Here is an 18980-nt window from a genome sequence, read left to right on the forward strand (position 1 = left end):
TGTAATTTCCTAATCATTTTCTAGGACAGCAAGAATAACATAAATTGATCATTATTATAGGGAAGATTAAAAAAAGGGACATAGATAGTACACATAATGAGCACCATCTGATTTATTTGAGCGCTTTTTATTGTGAACAGTGGGAAATTATATGAGTTCATCAGTTCCACTGGAATTTAATCAAAAGAAACTTTATTTTTTTCTCTCTTTATTGGATGAGTTGTACTTCAGACTGAAATCTTAAGAGAAATTCTGCATTTTTCTATCTTTAGCTGGCCTGATGACTAAAAGACACTATGACTCATGATGAAGTAAAGCTGTAATTTCCAACAGTTATGTTTCAGATCCTTCCCAGAAAATTATAAGAAAAATACAGCTCACTGTTATAGTATTTTAACAATAAAACCTGGATATGATGACACCAGTGAGGGAAAAACCCTTAGTGCAATCATATAACAGATGTTAATTTATAGGCCTTGTGTTTTATTTATTCCTACGAATAACATCAACACTCAATTTCTTTGACACACTCTGGTTGCATGTCGTATAGCCTCAAACACACAGCATGTAAACATCCTTCGGTTTCGTTGCCTTTGATGAATGTTGTTTATGACTGTATAAATTCTGTACAACAGCCACCCCTGTTGAAATGAGGTGGTGCAGGTGAGTGGAGGCACAAGTCATGTAAACAGTAGTCAGAACACGACACGTTCTTCTGGCACCATCCCCCTTTTCTTCTCCGGCAGCGTGCCACACTGTAACAACACCCCTTGACGGAGAGGGATTAAAAGTTTCAAAGCAAGATCTGATTATGGGGCGAACAAGCTGAAAAGGGATCCAGAACCTAAATACACTGGAAGATAACATCAGGAAGTTAGGTCTACACATAGTAACTGACACCTGCATTACACAGAGAGCTCTGATCCCCTCCAGACAGTTAAAGAACAACACAAATCTTATGGCGACTTCTCCAAAAAATAATTTGATCATTTTCTGTGTGAGAAAAAAAACACAACAGCTCTTCTTTTGAAGTTGCACAGAGGTCCCAGCTTGATTACCACTTGAGATCGAACGAGATCAAAACTTGGGAAAAAAACAAAATTGCTGCTGGCGGGTTTCTTCATTATATCTTGGAGCTGGATTAGATGAAGTATCCAGGGTATTTCTGACAGAGCCACTCTTCACAGCCTGTTTTTAACCCTCTGTGTTCCACTTTCACTGCATCTGGGAGCCAGCTGCAGCTCTTTGTGTGCAGTGCGCAAGTGTGTCTGAGTCTGATTGGGGTCACCAGAGTGTCTGTCTCATTCAATATGGAGCTGATGGACCAACTGGGAGGTCACAGAAGTTCCAACAGCCAGGGCCTTTTGCGAACCTGGAGAGATTTAAATTCTGCGGAGGGGACTGTTCATGTAGTTGACAAAGTGCACTTGAAGCGAGTAAGTCACAAAGACGTGAGGAGATTTAGAGCTATTGAGTTGTCAGAATGCGAACTGCATTACAGAGAGATCACAGGCAGCTAAAAGTTGATGACATCTCATCAATGTAAGTTTAGTTTCTAAAATACATGAAATTCAGAGCTGTCATATCAAATGAAGGGAGTCTTTGAGTGTGTTATGTATTTAGGACTGTTTGGTGCAAAGAAAACGGGAGAAAGCACACACACATCTTGTTCCGTGTGTGGCAAACTCAAAGATTAGAGAAAGCAAAAGTAAACAAATTGTTCTTTTTCTTTTTTTTGCTAAAAATGGTTTATTGGATAAGGAAGATTACAAACCTGATCCCTTGATGGTAACCATCAACCATCTGATTATACAGGCCAACTCTTAAAAATGAATTACCACATGGAAAATATTAGCAACCCATGAGAGAGGGAGAGAAAAAAAAACACAAATGATGAAAACGTAACAAAATATCAAGACTGTTAACAGAAAAGCTCTGAGCACCAAACTACATGCACAACACAGTTAAAAGGAGAAAACATTGCGATGCTGGGACAAATAAATAGAATAATTGTGAAAAAAAAACAATGTTAAAAGTTTTTCCTTGAAATGTAGGAAGGTTAGGGTTGCATATCCTAATACTGTAGAAACATCTTTAAAGCTGATCTGTTTTGCAGACCATTTCTTGACCTGCTGGATCATTTCAGTGTAACACAAAGTGAGACAAGAAGCAGGTGTGTGTGTGTGTTAGTCCTAATTCAAACAAGACATCATGTGAATTCACTTTTCTTAAGACCAAGGCACTCAACTTTTACATCAAATACTTGTGTACACCAAATTTTGAGCAATTGCCACTGCCACTTGCAAACATACAGTACAAAGCAACTTGTTTGGAGTCGAGCAGTGACTTTTATGAACTTTAGCAGGTGCAGTAACTTTTTTCTTCTTCACAAATCACAAATACTCAACACTCATTCCCAACTATTTGAGTACTGGTCAACAGTACTTTCCACACAGTTCAATACAAGTCTCTGATCTTAAATTTTTTTTTTATACAATATTTTTGAAAGCAGGTATCAGAATACAGTCATAAAGTTAGTGAGAAACACAAACATCTACTATGAAAACATTATTTTTTTAGTATGTTCTCTTGTATTATCATGGTGACTTCTCCTACGGTACTTCAGAGTAAGTTTAGTTAAATAAAGCACATACAGTTAAAACACAAGTGTGATGAGACTAAAAACAACAGAGACCAGTTTCATGTATTTGACAGTTGAGTGTGAAGAGTGACACAGACATAAGCTGGAGCGTGGTTTTTCGATAGTAACTGAGTGGTCCCCACATTCATCATTTTAAACATCAAACTGTGTTAAACCGTGTTCCCGTGTTTTTGTTTTTCCATCCCAGACTCAACCTTTAGGCCTTCTCCAGTGATTTATAATATTCTTTCAGCACAGCCCAGGCCTTTGGCGCCATGAAGCCGTCGGGAGGATTCTCTCCCTCGCGGGCCATCTTACGCATGCGTGTACCTGAGATGAAATCATAGTCTTGATGGCTGCAAATTAAAAAGAAAGAAAGAAATACAGCAAATTTTTAGTCACTGGAATATTTCAATCAATACGAAGATGCTTATCAGCAGAGCAGCATAACATATGAGCCAATAATAACCGCCTGCTGCGTTGGAATCCAGTACACTGAGGCGTACAAACAGTCCAGTTAGCATTTCTGCAAACCAAAACGAAGCTCTTAAAGCATTTCATGTCCCTCGCAGTGAAAATAGACGCGATCACTCTGTATGGGAGTATTTATCTTGCTAAACTCTATATTTCATATGCGGGCCATTCCTGGCAGCTGCTTTCCTTCCAAATCACTCTGTGGCTTCAGAGGTGCCAGGGCAATCCAGAGAGCAGCGGTACCCTCCCGTTAAAAACACTTTATGGGTCTTTACTACATATTGCTGTCTGCCACAGAATCTCTTTACTACCACATTTACAGTTTTTAAAATCCTACATGAAGATTCTTTAGGTCAAATCTTTCAAATATATGTGAGTAGACGTGTAATTTATATTTTTAAAAATGTGCTGATTAAGCCTTCAGGAGGACAAGGTACAATTCCCATTTGTTTTACCAGTCTTTTAATATGTGAATAACAGCACTGGTGAAGTGAAAGAAAGCAATAATACTGACCAACTGCTATTAAATGCAACACTGTATGGCATGATTCTAATATAACTGTAATTTAAACATTAAAACAAACAGAAATAGGTGCAACTTCTTTAATAACTGAAACTTTGACTGCTGCAGCTACCACAAATTAAAAAGGGTACGACACATTACTATCAAACCACCAAAATAAATGTGTTTCTGATAACTACATTGCAGAGTTTCTCTAGTCCAAAAGCTTTTTTGTCTCGCATCTTTCAGACATTGCGATGTCTACTCCCACTCCTCTCTTTACGACAGATGGCTCTTCACAGCACACCGAGTTCACCTAGTTCAAAAAAGACATGTACAACTTTGTTTGAAGTGAGCAGCCAAGGACAGGGCCGACCAGGGCTGTGCAGAGCACTGGCACTAGTTCATCCCATCTCCACTTCTCTTGTCTACAAAATTACTGTCAGGAATAATCAAGACAGTTTTTAGACATCTTGTTAGCAGACATTTAGACTCATCTTCACCGCGCACACATTCAGAAAGGCTTGAAATCCTGCTGTTTACGGAGTACGATTTCTAATTGTTATCACATGACACAAGGCGCATCTTGTGGCTTTGAAACATTAAGAATCTGTGAAGAACACGTCACGTTTCACATGGCGTGAGGTAGACGAGCTCCAGGCAAATTCTTCCAAAAGCACTTTTATACAGTGTCAAATTAGAAACAGCATGCTGTGACCTCAGCCGTAATGCTTTAGACAAAGACTGAGAGGTATTGCTGGTGATTATGCTTAGCATCGATACTCTCCTCCTGAAATTTGGCAAAGTGCTGTCAGCATGCATGAGGGAATGGAATGCCATAAATCTCAGAGACACGACTACAGGGTTTGGAAAACCAGTTATTCTGTTTCATTTGCTGTCTATCTTATATACCAAACCATAGGGTCAGTGTAGGGGTGGGCAATATGGCAAAAGTATCTATCTCAATTTTTTATTTTTTTTTGCAGTAAAATCACATTGGTTTTTGACTATTTTGCAAGTTACTGAACAGTGCAACCCGACTATTTGCCAATGTAAAAACATAAAACATAACCTCTAAAATTTAAATAAAAATATAACAGAGCCTTAGGCCAAGGAACCTTTCTGAACAGATTTTAATCAGTTTGTGGAATTATGCCAACTTGTGCCAAGTACAATGGACATTTAACAAGAGTGCTGACATATTTCAGATTTCAGGTAGGCCTACGCTACAACTCAAAAAATATCAATAGATTTAAATGGTAATAGAAAAAAATGAAATGAAAATTAACTACAATTTACCAGCAAATCAGATAAAAATGCATCTGCAAATATAATCCGATAACCCAATAAAAAAATTGTCAGTGTTAGCCATAGAAAACACTCTGCTAAAGTTCAGACATATTCATTGAGAGACCAGCAACAGTAGGTGTGAGGAGTTAACTAACTCCTCACACCTGCTGTGATGAGTCATCAAATTTCCTTTTGTGCTTTTGTGAATTAATTGATACATTTGTAGATGACAATGATCGTTTATCTGTAGAGCGAAAGATGTAGTGCAGACAATGAAGATCTGACCGAGTTAATGAACAGCTCCTCTGGCTCCTCAGACACAGGCTGCAACAGCTGATCTCACCCCAGGCTCGGTCACTCCTCACTCAGCTAAACTCTGAGCTCCATACTCGAGTCTTATTGGACAAGTTGCCAGATCAATGATACGAACTGCCGCTTCAAGGATACAAGCTGAGATTCTTTTTTATTCTATATTGCCTGTTCATTCGTGACAAATCATCCCGCAACACTCTGAATCAAACAGGTGGGGAATGAGAAATTCGTGGCACTACCTGTAGTTCGCATGTTCTCATCCTTCACGATCTAATATCGTCATATTGCCCGCCCCTGGGTCAGTGATATGGGCTCTTTGCACAGCTCCACTACTTCCTGAACTTAATGCTGCTCCTTTGTTTCCTGTCTTACATTTTTGGACAAACAGATTAATCCAGGAGTAGTCACAATGGTCAGACACACCTGGATTAATCAATTTGTCCAATAATGTAAGACAGGAAACAAAGGAGCAGCATTAAATTCAGGAAGTAATTCAGGAAGTAGTGGAGTTGTGCATAGAGCCCATTCCATATGAAACTAGAGTTACCGCCTCATGGTTATACGCCTTCGCCAGCCAATCAGGCCGCAGTTGGCATCCATGTCTCCCCAGACTTGTATTATATGTAGTGAACAACACTTTAAAAGGGTGGTGTTTTGAAGTCAATGGGAAGCTGACGTTTGACTTTTTGGATATAAAATGTCATAATTTCATTATTTTATCACATTCAACATCTGTGTGAAATTTTCATATAACTGGTAAATACATTCTTGAGTTATAGCATTTAGCAATCAGCATTTGTGCCAAATCTGAACGATCCATTTATATACTATGTATATCTGCGCTGTAGTCGGTACATCTCCTGATACATTTTGACTATAAATGTGACAATATTTTTTTGTTTTACATATAATTATACATTTTATTTCCTTAATTTGTTTTCATTACATTTCGAGATTTCCTTGTGATTTTTCACACCAGTCTTAACGAGCATGCCACCCTGCTTTTCACTACACTTTAAATAAAATATGTAGACTTGACAGTTAGATTAAGTTTAAATAAATAAACTTTGAATAAAAGTGACACTCAGTATTTATGAGGTAACAGAGGCTTTCTGTCACAAACTGATCAAAGCATTTTTTGGTTTGCTTTTTTCTCACCTGGCCATGTCATAACTTCAAAGCCAAATTCTGAGTAATATTTTCAAGCATACAATTTTTTTTAAACGCACTCTTATCTCTTTCCACAGAAGTACTTTATGTTCCTGATGAACAATTTGTTTGGGATTTAACGTCACAAATATGCATCATGGAAAACAAAGCAAATCTTCTGATTAGTCTGGCCGTATTTAGTCTGAACATTCTTGGCCAAACACAGCTACAGTTGCATAACCTTATGGTGGAGGCTGCATCGGATTCAGAGGAGAGGCAGCGAGATTGCACGATTTTTGTCAGCCATCATGTGCAATGTCCGTATACAGACTTTAATTAATAGCAGGACTCTGTAATTTTTGAGCAACATCAAAGCCCATACTAATCCACAAAAACCTTTTAACTGTGTAAGAAAGAAAAACAACCTGTTATTCTTGGCATAGCATTTACAGTAGACAGAGGAGAGAGAGGGCAGAAAATGGATGAAAGGAGAAAAACAGTTCTAATTAGCAATTAATCTAATTTAGAGCGTGTTTAGGCTGCTGGTTCTAATTGAAATACATGTGAGGTATTACCCTGGACTAAATCTACAAATTAGCCATTTAATGTAGTGTGAGTGAGCACCGCTGCTTTCGACCTAAACTACGTCTGTTCTCCATAACCCTCGTAAACTTAAAGACTGTGGGAAACAAACTGGGGCACAAGTTGTAACGAATGAAATCATAATATGAACAAATACTCACTTTTTAGGGTCATAAAAATCCATTGCCCTTTTGACCTTGTTGTAAGCGGCAACCTTAAAGGGCACGATCTCCAGGGTGATGAGCCCTGGAGCCATGGTGAGGACCTTGGCCCCGTGAGTTGGTTCGTACAGGTCCTTTCCTGTGTCAGGGTGGGGCATGCCTGCAGGGTCACGGCCTACAATGTAAAAGTTGGCACCCGCCACCATCCGAGCTCTGCAGTGCCATTGAACCTGTGGATGAGGAGAAAAAGAGAAAACTGTAGAGACCAAGAAAATACATTTATAAGGATTTTTTGTTCTTCATATCTTCAATCAAATGCTACATGAGAAAAATATTATATTTGGTTTTATTTGGTTCGTGCTCAGCCACCACCCTTGCTTTACTTGGACAATATGCCAGAGATATTTTGTTATAGTGACTGGAACCTAATTTCTCTGGCTACCTAAATGCTACAATATCTCTACAGTTTAAAATATTATCTAAATGGTGGAGGTTTAAAGCCCAAAATATGAAGGGATCTTAAAAAAAGACATTAGCAGTTACTCTTTTTAGCAGACCTATGCTACCTACACAACTTCAGCCAGCCGGTCTCCAGCAATTGTTCCCCTTAGGAATTCGCATTCACCAAAAGCAGAGTTTTTCTTTCTGTTTCTCATTATCAATAATTGCTAAAACTCCACATTACTTCTTGATAATTATCAATACTACTGCCATTAGAATAATGTTCTTGCTTGTGTAATTTGTATATTTTAGGATGAAGGTTTTTTTTAGATTAGCCTTACAAAACATGCCATTTCAGCTCAGACTAGAAGCTCGAGAACACTCTGGCGGATACGGCCACTGGCTGGAGGCAGGAAGCTTGTTTTACTGTTTGAGTGACAGGGACACCAAGGGTATATGTGGTTAAACAAGGTCAGAACAATGACTCTAAGGCTGGAGTTGAGTCTGGTTCTGTAAAGTTCCCATTCAGAAGTACAAGCTGAATAAATTTGCTGTCTGACATCCACCAGCCTCCAATCTGCTCTCAATAATTTTCTCCATAGCTCTCCCATTATCATAAGTGAATGATTAAAAGATTCCCAGCTACACAGCTACGCTCAGTCACACGGAGAGGTTTGTGCATGGCATGGAAACACTAAACAGAGCCTGTAAATCCCTCTTCCTGCCAATTATCACACTCAAAAATGTGCAGACACAAAGTATGTGACAGTCCTCATCATTATTTGGTGCTGCAGTCACACTTTGTGTTCCTTGTCAGTTTTGAAGAAAAACATGATGCCATTTTTTTTTTCCTTTACAAGAAACCTCAAGCATGTGCCTGAAAATTACAATACAGTTGACAATCATTACCTCAGTTGGCCCTGCATACATCATGGGCGAAGGAAAGATCGCAACAATGGTAGAGTCTGGATTCAGGACGCCCTCCTCCAGCACGGCAGCATGCTGCTTCATTCGCCAAGGCAACGGCACATCATCATCCTTAGTCCACCCTCCCAGTGGGTGGAGCAGGAGCACAGGCCGGCGGTAGCCTCGCTCGATCAGACGCTTGTGGGTGTCCTGCATCAGGAGAGCGTGGCCGTTGTGGACCGGGTTGCGGAGCTGGAAGGCAAACACAGCATCTGGATGGAAAGAAGGGAGAAAATGTGTTTGTTAGAATGCAACCAAACACATCTGTACAAGCCAAACAAGGGGTCTTAATGTACACGGGTATAAGCAGCTAAGTGCCCAACGCTGGAGCTCCATTCAGCCTCTTGCTGAAGGGTTAAATCTGCATCCTTAACTCTGACCTCCCTTGCTCTTACTCTCTTATTTCTTTTAGTCTAGACAAAAAAATCAAAACATTAATACCAACATGACGCGACCACATACCTGCATTCATTTCTTTAAACTTCTGTTTGAGCTCAGTCGGTGTCAGGCGGTACTGGTCTAGTCCGTCATTCCAGGAGATCCTGTCCAGAACCTGCAGGTCTCCGCCAACCAGCCAGTCCCCACTTTCCATCACCATCTGAAATAGGAGTCACACTGATCATGACAGTGAACACTAACTCAAACGTAATCCAGACTTAAGACACTGTGACCAATAAAAACTTCACTGTGCTGGAACCAGGCCAACGTGAATTCTAATAAAACTCCCAGGTTATTACCCAGTTGCAACGGGGGACACGGCAGCATAAATCAAAGTCCCCACGTGTCGTTAAACAGTCAACAAAACTCTGGCATGCCCCTTCTTCTGCATTTGGCCACATCTACTACCTTAATTTCAATAACAGAGCAGAGACAAAGTCAGATTGTATTCCACAGTAAAAAAAAAATCTGGTGATGAGCTCATGACCACATTGGACAGAATTTTTCCCCTTCACGAGATTTATCCAACAATGTCACCAAAGTGCTCGGGATCCAGGCGTAGGCTGCTATTGTTTCAGGCAGTATCTTTACCCTGTCTTCTGTGGCATTTATGAGACTGTAGCTAGAGTTACTGAAAACAGTGGTCTGTACGATGTTAGTGTGATACAAAGTGACAATTCTTTACAGGCTCTGCAATAAAAGAAGCACAGATCCAGCAGCAAGACGGTGGGAACTCAAAACAAAGGCTACAAATTCATCCTGAAGTGTGTAGGCATTGAGAAAAGCCAATTTGGAAGTTGATAAAAAAGAAAAATCTATTCATGTCACTTATTACACTGACACGTAATTTATCATGTTAGAAAAACATAAAGCGCTCTTTGATATCCATACTTTACGGACATGCTGGTTTCAGTTTGATCTGGCAACCTATACATAAAAGTCAGAAGGTTGTCAGCAGCAGAGGTGGCTATGTGATGTGATCAATAACAACTCGGCTCCGTTTTAAGATGTTGTGAGGACTGTATTGTGATTTGTTCTCCACACACTCATTAATCCAACCTGCGCACTGTTGGCTGGAGATAGGAGTCATGACAGATGCTTAACAGTCTTATACTTTGGAGGAATCAAAAGCATTGACAAGTTGCAATATATTTTCCCAACATACATAATGGAAAATATATTGCCTGCATGGATAAATCACAGGAGCAGGCCTGCATGTACACATGTGCTCTGTTTAACCATAAAAGTGCCCCGTGGCTTAACATGGCCATACTCAAATAAACAGCCACTACACCACAGTTTCCGATGAAGGGGGCTCCTGTCTGACTGACGGACAGGTAAACAGGAAAAAGAGGATTAACTACATGTAATGTGGAGCAGGACAGGTCTCTGGCTGGAGAGAGGCAAGATGACAAAAAAAAGAAGAAAAAAAAGTTGTAGCTACCAACTCAGAGGTGTGTTGACAGACTGGCTCCGGTGCAGAGAGTTAAACATACACTTAGGTATACATACACACTCTTTTAATGAATGACACCTTAATCACAGCAAGCTGAACACACATATTCGGCTGTGACAAGTCAGAGTGGATAAGGAATGGCAGTTGTGGAAATACCAGAGTATGGAGCATGTGTTTAAAGCCAGCGCTGAGGCATCAGGTGTTGACACTGGAGAGTCATGGTACCAATTTATGAAACTGGCAGCTTCTAATGCATCTTAAAGACACATTACCAAGCCAGATCTGATCATAAACAAGGTGAGACACTGAGAGATATCTGCTGAAATTAAAAAAAATGACTGCCAGTGATGGTGAAATATTGAGACAGCTGTTTTCTGGTGTTCAAGTTAATCTCCGTCCGGTGTTTGTAGCAGCAAAGGGCTTTAAAATGAGCCGGTGAGGTTTACAGTAAGACTGACCCCAGGGAGTGAAATCATCAGATGCCACAGAGGTTACCGTCAGTTTTGTCTTCCATCTTTGCCAAGATACAAGTGGCCACCCGGACGCACTAATCCAGGAAACAATGAGAGTTAAAATTAGCCAGACAAGCAACTTTTAAAGGTAACCTTGCACTGTCGGATGGCGCAGATGGAGATTTAAAAAGTAAATCTGACAACTATCTATGTCAGCAACACCAGACGGTTCCGCTCCTTTCCAGCTACGAGCCTGTGCCACTTTCCGCAGGGTGCGCAGGATCATTTCAGGACGTTACCTCGCCACTGAGTCTACCTGAGCCCCAAAGCAGTCGATAGGACACAGATGGAAACAATTCCTGGGGTATATTTGGAGAAGGGTTTGGGTGAGCGGAAAAGGTAGAAGCTGGCAGGGATTTCACAGCCTGTTCAGCTGAGCAGTACAATCTCAAACGCATTTGGTGGAGGCTAAGAGAGAAACTAACCATCCAAATATAACACCTGCAAAATGAGGGGTGGACCAAAAAGATCAAGTGATTACACTGGGCGTCCTGACAGACTGTGAGAAAAGCTCCACTCCTCAACCTAGTCAGTCTTTCCATAAGCACTGTGAAACGGCCAGCTCGGATCTGTGTTCTATCAATGCAGAATCCAGGGAGGCACTTTGCTTTCACATGCAGAGTGTTTATCACAATGAGACGGACCGTCTGAAGCTCTGCAGATGCTGTTGTGTGCTTTTGGATTTTCTATACGCCTCCCGACATATTAAAATTCCTCTTTCAGAGAGTAGAAGACTATAACTCTGGACATGTCACATGAGAACGTTACCTTGATGTAAGGGTGGTCCTTGCAAGTGGTGCCCCACTGGCGGGCGCAGCGCTCTTCTTTGCGGTGTTCATAAAACTCAGGGTTACGGAGGATGGCGACTCTCCTTCCCTCATAGACCAGGGCCATGGCCGTCACGCCATCCAAACGATCTTTATCTGTGGTAGACACCGGCAGCACCACAGGCACCGACAGGTTGATGACACCGCCTAAGACAGGAGAGAAACAAAACAACTTTTGTGAGCAGACAAGTGAACACCCATCGCAACTTCCAAACAACAGTTGATGGTCGACAGTTGGCGGCAGTAACACGACAAGCAATGTAACAGTGAACACAACAAAAACCATTTAGAAGCGGCCCGGTGCAAAGCTCTGAGAATCTGTGAACAGTCTACAAAAGTCTACAAACAGTCTACAAAAGGCAGGTTAAAATGCTCTGAAGCTCAGCCATCCTCTAATAAAGTTTCCATGTTGTACCCCTTCAGGCTAAATGTGGAATATACAGCTAAACCACAGGCTACAGCGAGTCTTCAAGGCTGCAATTTAAGAGGCTGGAGGAGAAATGTGCCCTCTTAAACTAAGCCAGAGCTTGACCCCTTTCTCATTTAAGATGTATCTGTGTAGTGGCAGTGCTCTGTTGCCGGCTTCATTTTGCCATCCAGGTTGATGAAAAAAGTTGGGAGCCGCACGCTTTTCACATCACGTCAGATCAAAAGCTGTGGAGACAGGAGGGGACGCTGACTGCTGACTGCTGACTGCTGCTGCTGCCCCCACTTCCCCCTGCACCCTCTCCTAGTCCCCTCTGTCACAGCATAGAGCTTACAGCTGGTTTTAATAAGAAACACACACACACACACACACACACACACACAGGACTGCCAAATGTCCAAGCAAGGGAGACACAAACTTGAATTTGTTTATTTTTACGAGGGGTGCCACGATTGATCAGCCACTGATCATTGTCAAACGATTCATGAAATATGTGATTGGTAAATCAGTATTAACACCTATAGTCATCGATCACCTGTGGTTAATATTCTGGTGTCTGAGGCTGTGTAACATAGTCCCACCTCCCACCTTGTTCAGGGTGACGCCTGCGCGACAGGCCACCAAAACCAAACAACATGTTGCCTGTCTGAAACTTGTGCAAAGTTGTGTGAGACCGATATTAACGTACGCCATCTGCATCGCTCCTTGGGAACGCTGCTCTGATGAACAAAGTAAAAGCTGGTTGTGTTGACTCAATAAGTTTAACTATTTTGTGGTACTTTCTTCAGTTTACGCTGCCGCCTGTTGGAAGTCCCAGTGTACTACAAAGCTAAGAAGGTCTGATATACCAAAAAAAAAATGGCTACTGTAACAAGACACAAAAAAAATTATCAGTGTGGTGGATCAGTGATTACACCCATAGATGGCAGATGAACGGCATCGGTGGCTAGTCACACAAGCAGTTTTCTGCTTCCCGGCAAGTTTTAATGTCACAAGAATCGATCCTCTCACTGTAATATCATTCTTTGACTGTCAAATCCCAGGAAGGAAGGGAAAATAGACAAGTGGCGGTGTACGGTGTCAATCAATACTCTTCCTCTGTGTCCCTCTCATCCCAGACACAGGAAAGTGGAGTCAAGACTTTTGACATCAGTATATATTTCTGCCTCCGCTCAGCCAGCTGAGTTTCTCTGGCTACCTCTCTTTCTATGGGAAAGAACTTAAATCATCTGTGATTTCATTCTAAGTTGTAATAATTTGATGGTTTTATGCTTTGGTGAGGATGGAGTTTGTAATATAGTCCTGTCAGAATCTGAAAATGAAATACAGGCTATGTTAACTTTCAATTTATTTTATATATTTTTTTAATTTTTACTGTGTGTGTATGTATCAGAATTTTTGGCGCCACAACACAGACGCGAGGTTTGAGTGCTCATGTGGGCAATAAAAGTAAATTGACTTTTTCTTGGAATTTCAAACAATACATGAGAAATTGCTGTAATTACTTCAAGAGACTCTACGCCCAAAATGATATTTGTTTTCTAAATAGTGCCAAAAAACGGAAGCATTCCTGAGCCCCTCGTTACAAACAGAGTCATTACTTCACCAACACCACACTCAACAACATCACTCTCGAAAATCTACAGCTAAATCAATGTCGCTCTTGATTATATCATTGTGTCATTCTGCCTCTTCAGCTAAATTGCGCATCACTGCTGTATAACCAACCAGCACATCAGCCTATAAGAAAAGCTTACTGAAGCCTCTTGGTGTAGCTCAGAGAAGAACATACAGAGAGTAATTTTGAATCCTATTAAATGCTCCATTTAATCAAGAGTCCTGAGTTTTGTTTTAAATTGTGTAAAAAAAAACAGCTGACAAACACTTGAGGACAGAATAATAAGCAGACAGAATAATCAAAATGAAAATGGCAGACACTTATGCATTAATCCTTTGGGCAAGAGGTAAGCTCAGGACAGGATGACAAAGAACATTTGTGCTCAGTATGTTTCAATAAGAACAGGGAAATCACATAATTTGTGTTATATTTGGAAACCAATATAGGAAACATGGTGCCAGGGCCTGGTTGAAAAAAACATTAGCAAAATTAAACACTGCCCTGAAAAATATGATATCCCCACAGAAAGCTATCTGTTTCTTGCAGGTGAGCTGTTTTGTGAGCACTTTTTCTCAAAACTGGATTTTAAAAACGAATTGTTAGAGATTTTCTTTTCATCACCTTCAGAACTTAAATAACATCTTACCATCCAGCAGACAGTCAAAATGAAGACACTGTAAGAACTCTCTCTCCCTCATGAACCCGTTCAGAGGGGTGGCCCAGCCTTCAGCCAGCACCTGCACCCACTGCATGTCCACCTGTGGATCATATACACTCACATATAGTAGGCTGCCAGTAAAGGTTTTACTCATAATTGCGCTATGAACACCAACGTTATTAATGGATGCACTATATACACAAAGCAAAAAAGTGTAGCGTAAAGATGTGTTAATGTCTTTAAAAGTCACAAGTACCTTGCCAATCTGTACAGCAGGCAGAGTCTCTGCATCAGCCTTAGCCAGGTCCAGTTTGTTCTCCTGAACGTACAGCTCTTTCACCTCATAAGATGCATCAACAGGAACTATATCCTGCACAATGTTAAGAACGTGAAATTGATTATTAAGATCGAAGTGAGAAAAATAGTATGAAGAGACTTCACTACAGCAATATTGATTTGACATAATACAAGTCTAGACATGGAGACAACAACATCCACACAATTGTGAGGTTTGACTGCCCCACAGTGGCCAATGATGGGATGACACAGCATCATTTTTTGTGAATCAAATCTGAACTTCAAGCCTCAAGCAGCCTCTGTAAATCACCATAAAAACAATACCAGTTGATTCTAAACGTAACATGTATTTAACACACTTCCAAGCAGGAAAACCAGTCCCCTCACCCTCTCCTGAAGTAGGTCAATGACCTGTTGTATGCACTCGTTCACATTGCAGGAGTCGGTCTTCAGCACCAGCTCCGGAGCTTCTGGTTTCTCGTACTCTGAATCAATTCCAGTGAAGCCTGATGAGTGGAGACAGGGAACAGAGTGCACGGTAAGTCTATACTTATTTTATTTCCATAAGTGTATAGATTTGAAATTAAAAGTGTATGGAGTATCCTATCACTTAAACAACAACCAAACACTTTTGTTTCTCTTCAAGAACTCTTCAATCACACAAACATGATTGATACCTTCTTCATCAATCAAGAATTGCTGCATGAATGGATTAAGAGTAGAAATAGCCATTGAATAGTTACAATAAATGAGTTATTTTTATTTCTTGGGGAATTCAAGTACAGCATGAATATCATCTGATTAACAATGTCTTTGGTACCTGAGACCAAAGTGAAACTTCGTAAGGAGAGTTTTTTTTGCTCTACAGAAATAGCACAAAACAAAAAAACAACATTCTGTACCAATGATATTATTTTTTTGAAACTTGAAATGACATTCGCTCTTTACCCATTTACTTTATGTCACTGTATATCAGCCAAAGTATGAATCCAAACCTATATAAGAGTCTCTGCTCTGGTTCCTACAGCTTAAGCCAACTTAAATTTCCGACTTTTTAAGACGTTTTTAAAGCCACTTGAAATTAAATTTAAGACCGACTTCACAATAAACACAAATGCAAAAACAAAACAAAAACGTCACCACATCTATTACATAGGGTTAGGGACAATTTTACCCACTTTCCTATGTGATCCAAGGTAAAGTGACTGCTACATGAATGATTGGGGAAAAAAAAAAAACTGATTTGGGAGCTGGTGGCAGAATGTTACTAATTATTTTGAGATTTGAGACTAATTAAAATCATAAGATCACACTTACCAAGTGTTAACATTTTTAAGACGTTTGAAAAATTGATTTAAGACATTTTAATGCCAATTAAGGCCTTGTTTTTAGATTAATGAATTCAATGCCTTTTAAGACTTTTTAAGGATCCGTAAAAACCCTGTCTACTAATGATATGAATAGTAACAGACAATACTCCACCTCTTATCTCCCCCGCTCTGGCTCTCTTGTACAGTCCCTTCACATCCCTCTGCTCACATACGTCCAGTGGAGCATCCACAAACACCTCAAAGAAAGGCAGCCCTGCAGCCTCGTGGATCTTCCGAGCATTGACGCGATCCTGCCAAACAAAAAAAGACATACAGTGTGGTGCACACATGATTTTAGCCGAAGAACAGTTTGTGGAAATGAAGTAGATTGAGTTACAAGGGGACATTATATTCACCCTACAGGAAGATAAAAAACAAAAATACTGCTGGCCACGCAGTATTTTTTAACGTTACTTCCTTTCAGTCTAGAAGAAAACTGTTCATAAAGGGGCCAGTTCAATAAAGATTGTAGCTACAACACATATGAGGCTCAGAAGCACTATTCCTGCTGTCATCTGTTTCTCTGCTGAGGCTCTCTTTGTACAGTCACTCACCCTGCCGTAGGGAGAGATGAAACTGGCGATGCACACCAGGCCAGCATCAGCAAAAAGCCGGGCCACCTCAGCAATGCGTCTGATGTTCTCTTCTCGATCCTCTGGGCTGAAACCCAGGTTCTTGTTCAGCCCTTGGCGGATGTTGTCTCCATCAAGGGTGTAACAGGGGATACCGTGACACACCAGGTACTCCTCCAGAGCCATGCTCACTGTGGTCTTCCCTGCACCGGACAAACCTTTACATAGAGGGAAACAAGAGGACCATGAAACAACTCTTAAACTGCAGAAAGGTGTTTATTGGTAACACTGTGAAATGTCTTTCTAGTAGCATCTCATAACCTACCAGTTAACCAAACAGTGCATCCTCTGAACCCTCCTCTTGTGCCCACAACCTGCCCACGCTTGTTTCGGCTGACGTGATGAGCCTGATAGGTGACATTAGTTGCTCGTTGCATTCCCTGAAATCATACAGATTTATTATCAGTTCAGCCCAGAAGTCAACATGAAGCCATTTCACAGAGCATCTCTGAAGTCATTTAAACCAGTAAGAAATGTTACAATATGCTATATTATGAGACCTTACAATATCAAACTGAAAATTACCATTTCACATAATCACCAAAATGATTTGTCTCTCAACGTCTGTTTGTCTGTTTATTTAAATACCTCAAAATTGACATTGTAATTTAGCACAGATAGTAAAGTTTAATATTCCAAACATAATCCCCGAAACATGAAGAGCCTTTTCCATTTTCCATTACTGTATCCCTCGACAAAAAAAGGGTTACCAGTCACAACATTTGATAATGATGGCATTTTCCCTTCATGAATAAAAATTATTTGATTAGTAATTGGTTGACAGATTAATTGTGTCAGCTCTCCATATTTGTTTTTTTTGGGGAGGGTTGTGACATACAAGGAAGTGACATACAACTCCTTAACGGAGGTATGAACAAACAACGACAAAAAATAAATAAATACATTATTTTTTTTATTTTCTTTAAAGACCTCCTATGCTGTATGGTAGGCTACAACAGAAATATTTGTTTGTTTGACTTTCATTACTGTTTGTGTTGTTAGTTGGATTCAGGGCAACCACACTGTGTGAATGTTAATTAAATTTCAAAATCTTTACCCTTGCTGATGCAAATATTGTTTGCCAAAATAATCTGTGCATGTGGCAGGTTTAGATAAGTTAAGACTTGATTCATCCTTCGGGGGGGGGGGGGAGTTTACATTGCATTAAAGAAGAAAACGAAAGAAATGGGGGAAACACACAGTACATCTGATATGCATAATTTGGAAATGGGGCGTAAACATGAAAAGTACTTGAAAATACGAAAGAATAAGAAATAACATTGCACCAAAGGTAATAACATTAGCAATAGTAGCAGTTACATTAGTAGTAACGTAGTAGTGATGAATTTGCATAGAAGAGAAAACAAAACGTGTCTTGTATTCAACTAAGTTAGAACCATCATGTTATCACAGCTGCAGAGGTGTTAACCAAACATCTGTTGCGGGAGCATCAAATTAAATACATGTTGTGCTGTTGATTTAGCCACTTGCTACTAGCAGCGTAGCGCTAGCTTCGCTGTGCGCCGCCCGGTGTAGACTGAATGTGTTGGTATGCTAAATAGCTAGCCTCCGGACCGGTCGGCCCGTTTGCTCGGGTTTGTTGGTGGGTGGGGGAGGACGGACCTGAGCTGATTTCCCACAAGTTTAGGGCTGAAAAGAAAACTCACCCAGCTCTCGGCGGCGTTGCTCAGCTTCTGTTTCTTGTTTGAGTTGCCGTAGGTCTCCATGACTGACAGCAGTCAACGGCTGATTCAACCGGCTAGATGCTTTTTTTATTTTGTTTTTATAAACACGCAAAAACGCTCCGGCCGCTTGGCTCTTTGTTTTGTTTACTAGTACAGGTATTTGTGTGATTTATTTTTTGGCACAGGTATCTCCCGGTCAATGGAGGAGCCCGCCCGAGCCGTGGAGCCGTGGAGCCTGGCTGGCACAACTAACGGGAAGAGATTTCCCCCGACAGCCACGTCACCGGCGGCGACGCGGTGACGTATTTCCTCACTGGAAGGGGGTCGGTTCTGGAAAAACGAACTGATCTGATGTCAGTTTTTGTTTGGTAACCCTCAGCTCAGCACAATCACTGTCCCAATGACTCATCTGATCTGGGTGCAGCTTTCGCAAAGCAGGCACTCCGTAATGTTACAAGTGAAACATCACTTCACCTTTTTCATGCAATGAGATTTGATTACGTGAAATATTGATGTTTAGAAAATGAAACTCGCGTCATTGC

At 40.7% G+C, this 18980-nt stretch overlaps 1 protein-coding gene across 1 annotated transcript; it reads right to left on the reverse strand.

The window, feature by feature from the left end:
- Positions 1-1717: 1717 nt before the first annotated feature.
- On the reverse strand, positions 1718-18715 carry papss1 (3'-phosphoadenosine 5'-phosphosulfate synthase 1). Its single transcript, XM_085780670.1, has 12 exons — positions 18421-18715; positions 17019-17133; positions 16676-16911; positions 16234-16372; positions 15139-15257; positions 14711-14824; positions 14443-14554; positions 11693-11898; positions 8981-9116; positions 8462-8730; positions 7112-7341; positions 1718-2997 (listed from the first exon to the last, which is right to left on the reverse strand). The coding sequence occupies exons 1-12, from the start codon at positions 18478-18480 to the stop codon at positions 2859-2861; spliced, it is 1875 nt and encodes a 624-aa protein (XP_085636796.1). The 5' UTR covers positions 18481-18715; the 3' UTR covers positions 1718-2858.
- Between the last annotated feature and the right edge of the window lie 265 nt (positions 18716-18980).

The sequence above is a fragment of the Trachurus japonicus genome, chromosome 1 (genome assembly GCF_045865225.1).
Source record: "Trachurus japonicus isolate A0001 chromosome 1, Traja_1.0".
NCBI classification, from domain to species: domain Eukaryota; kingdom Metazoa; phylum Chordata; class Actinopteri; order Carangiformes; family Carangidae; genus Trachurus; species Trachurus japonicus.

What these genes read in the sequence shown, in the direction of transcription:
- papss1 (XM_085780670.1), bottom strand. Translation starts at nt 18,480, where the DNA reads ATGGAGACCTACGGCAACTCAAACAAGAAACAGAAGCTGAGCAACGCC. An exon ending in CTGCTGTACAGATTGGCAAG is followed by an intron (nt 14,555 to 14,710) that starts GTACTTGTGACT and finishes TATGATCCACAG; the next exon opens with GTGGACATGCAGTGGGTGCA. An exon ending in TGTATGCAGGGCCAACTGAG is followed by an intron (nt 7,342 to 8,461) that starts GTAATGATTGTC and finishes CCTCATCCACAG; the next exon opens with GTTCAATGGCACTGCAGAGC.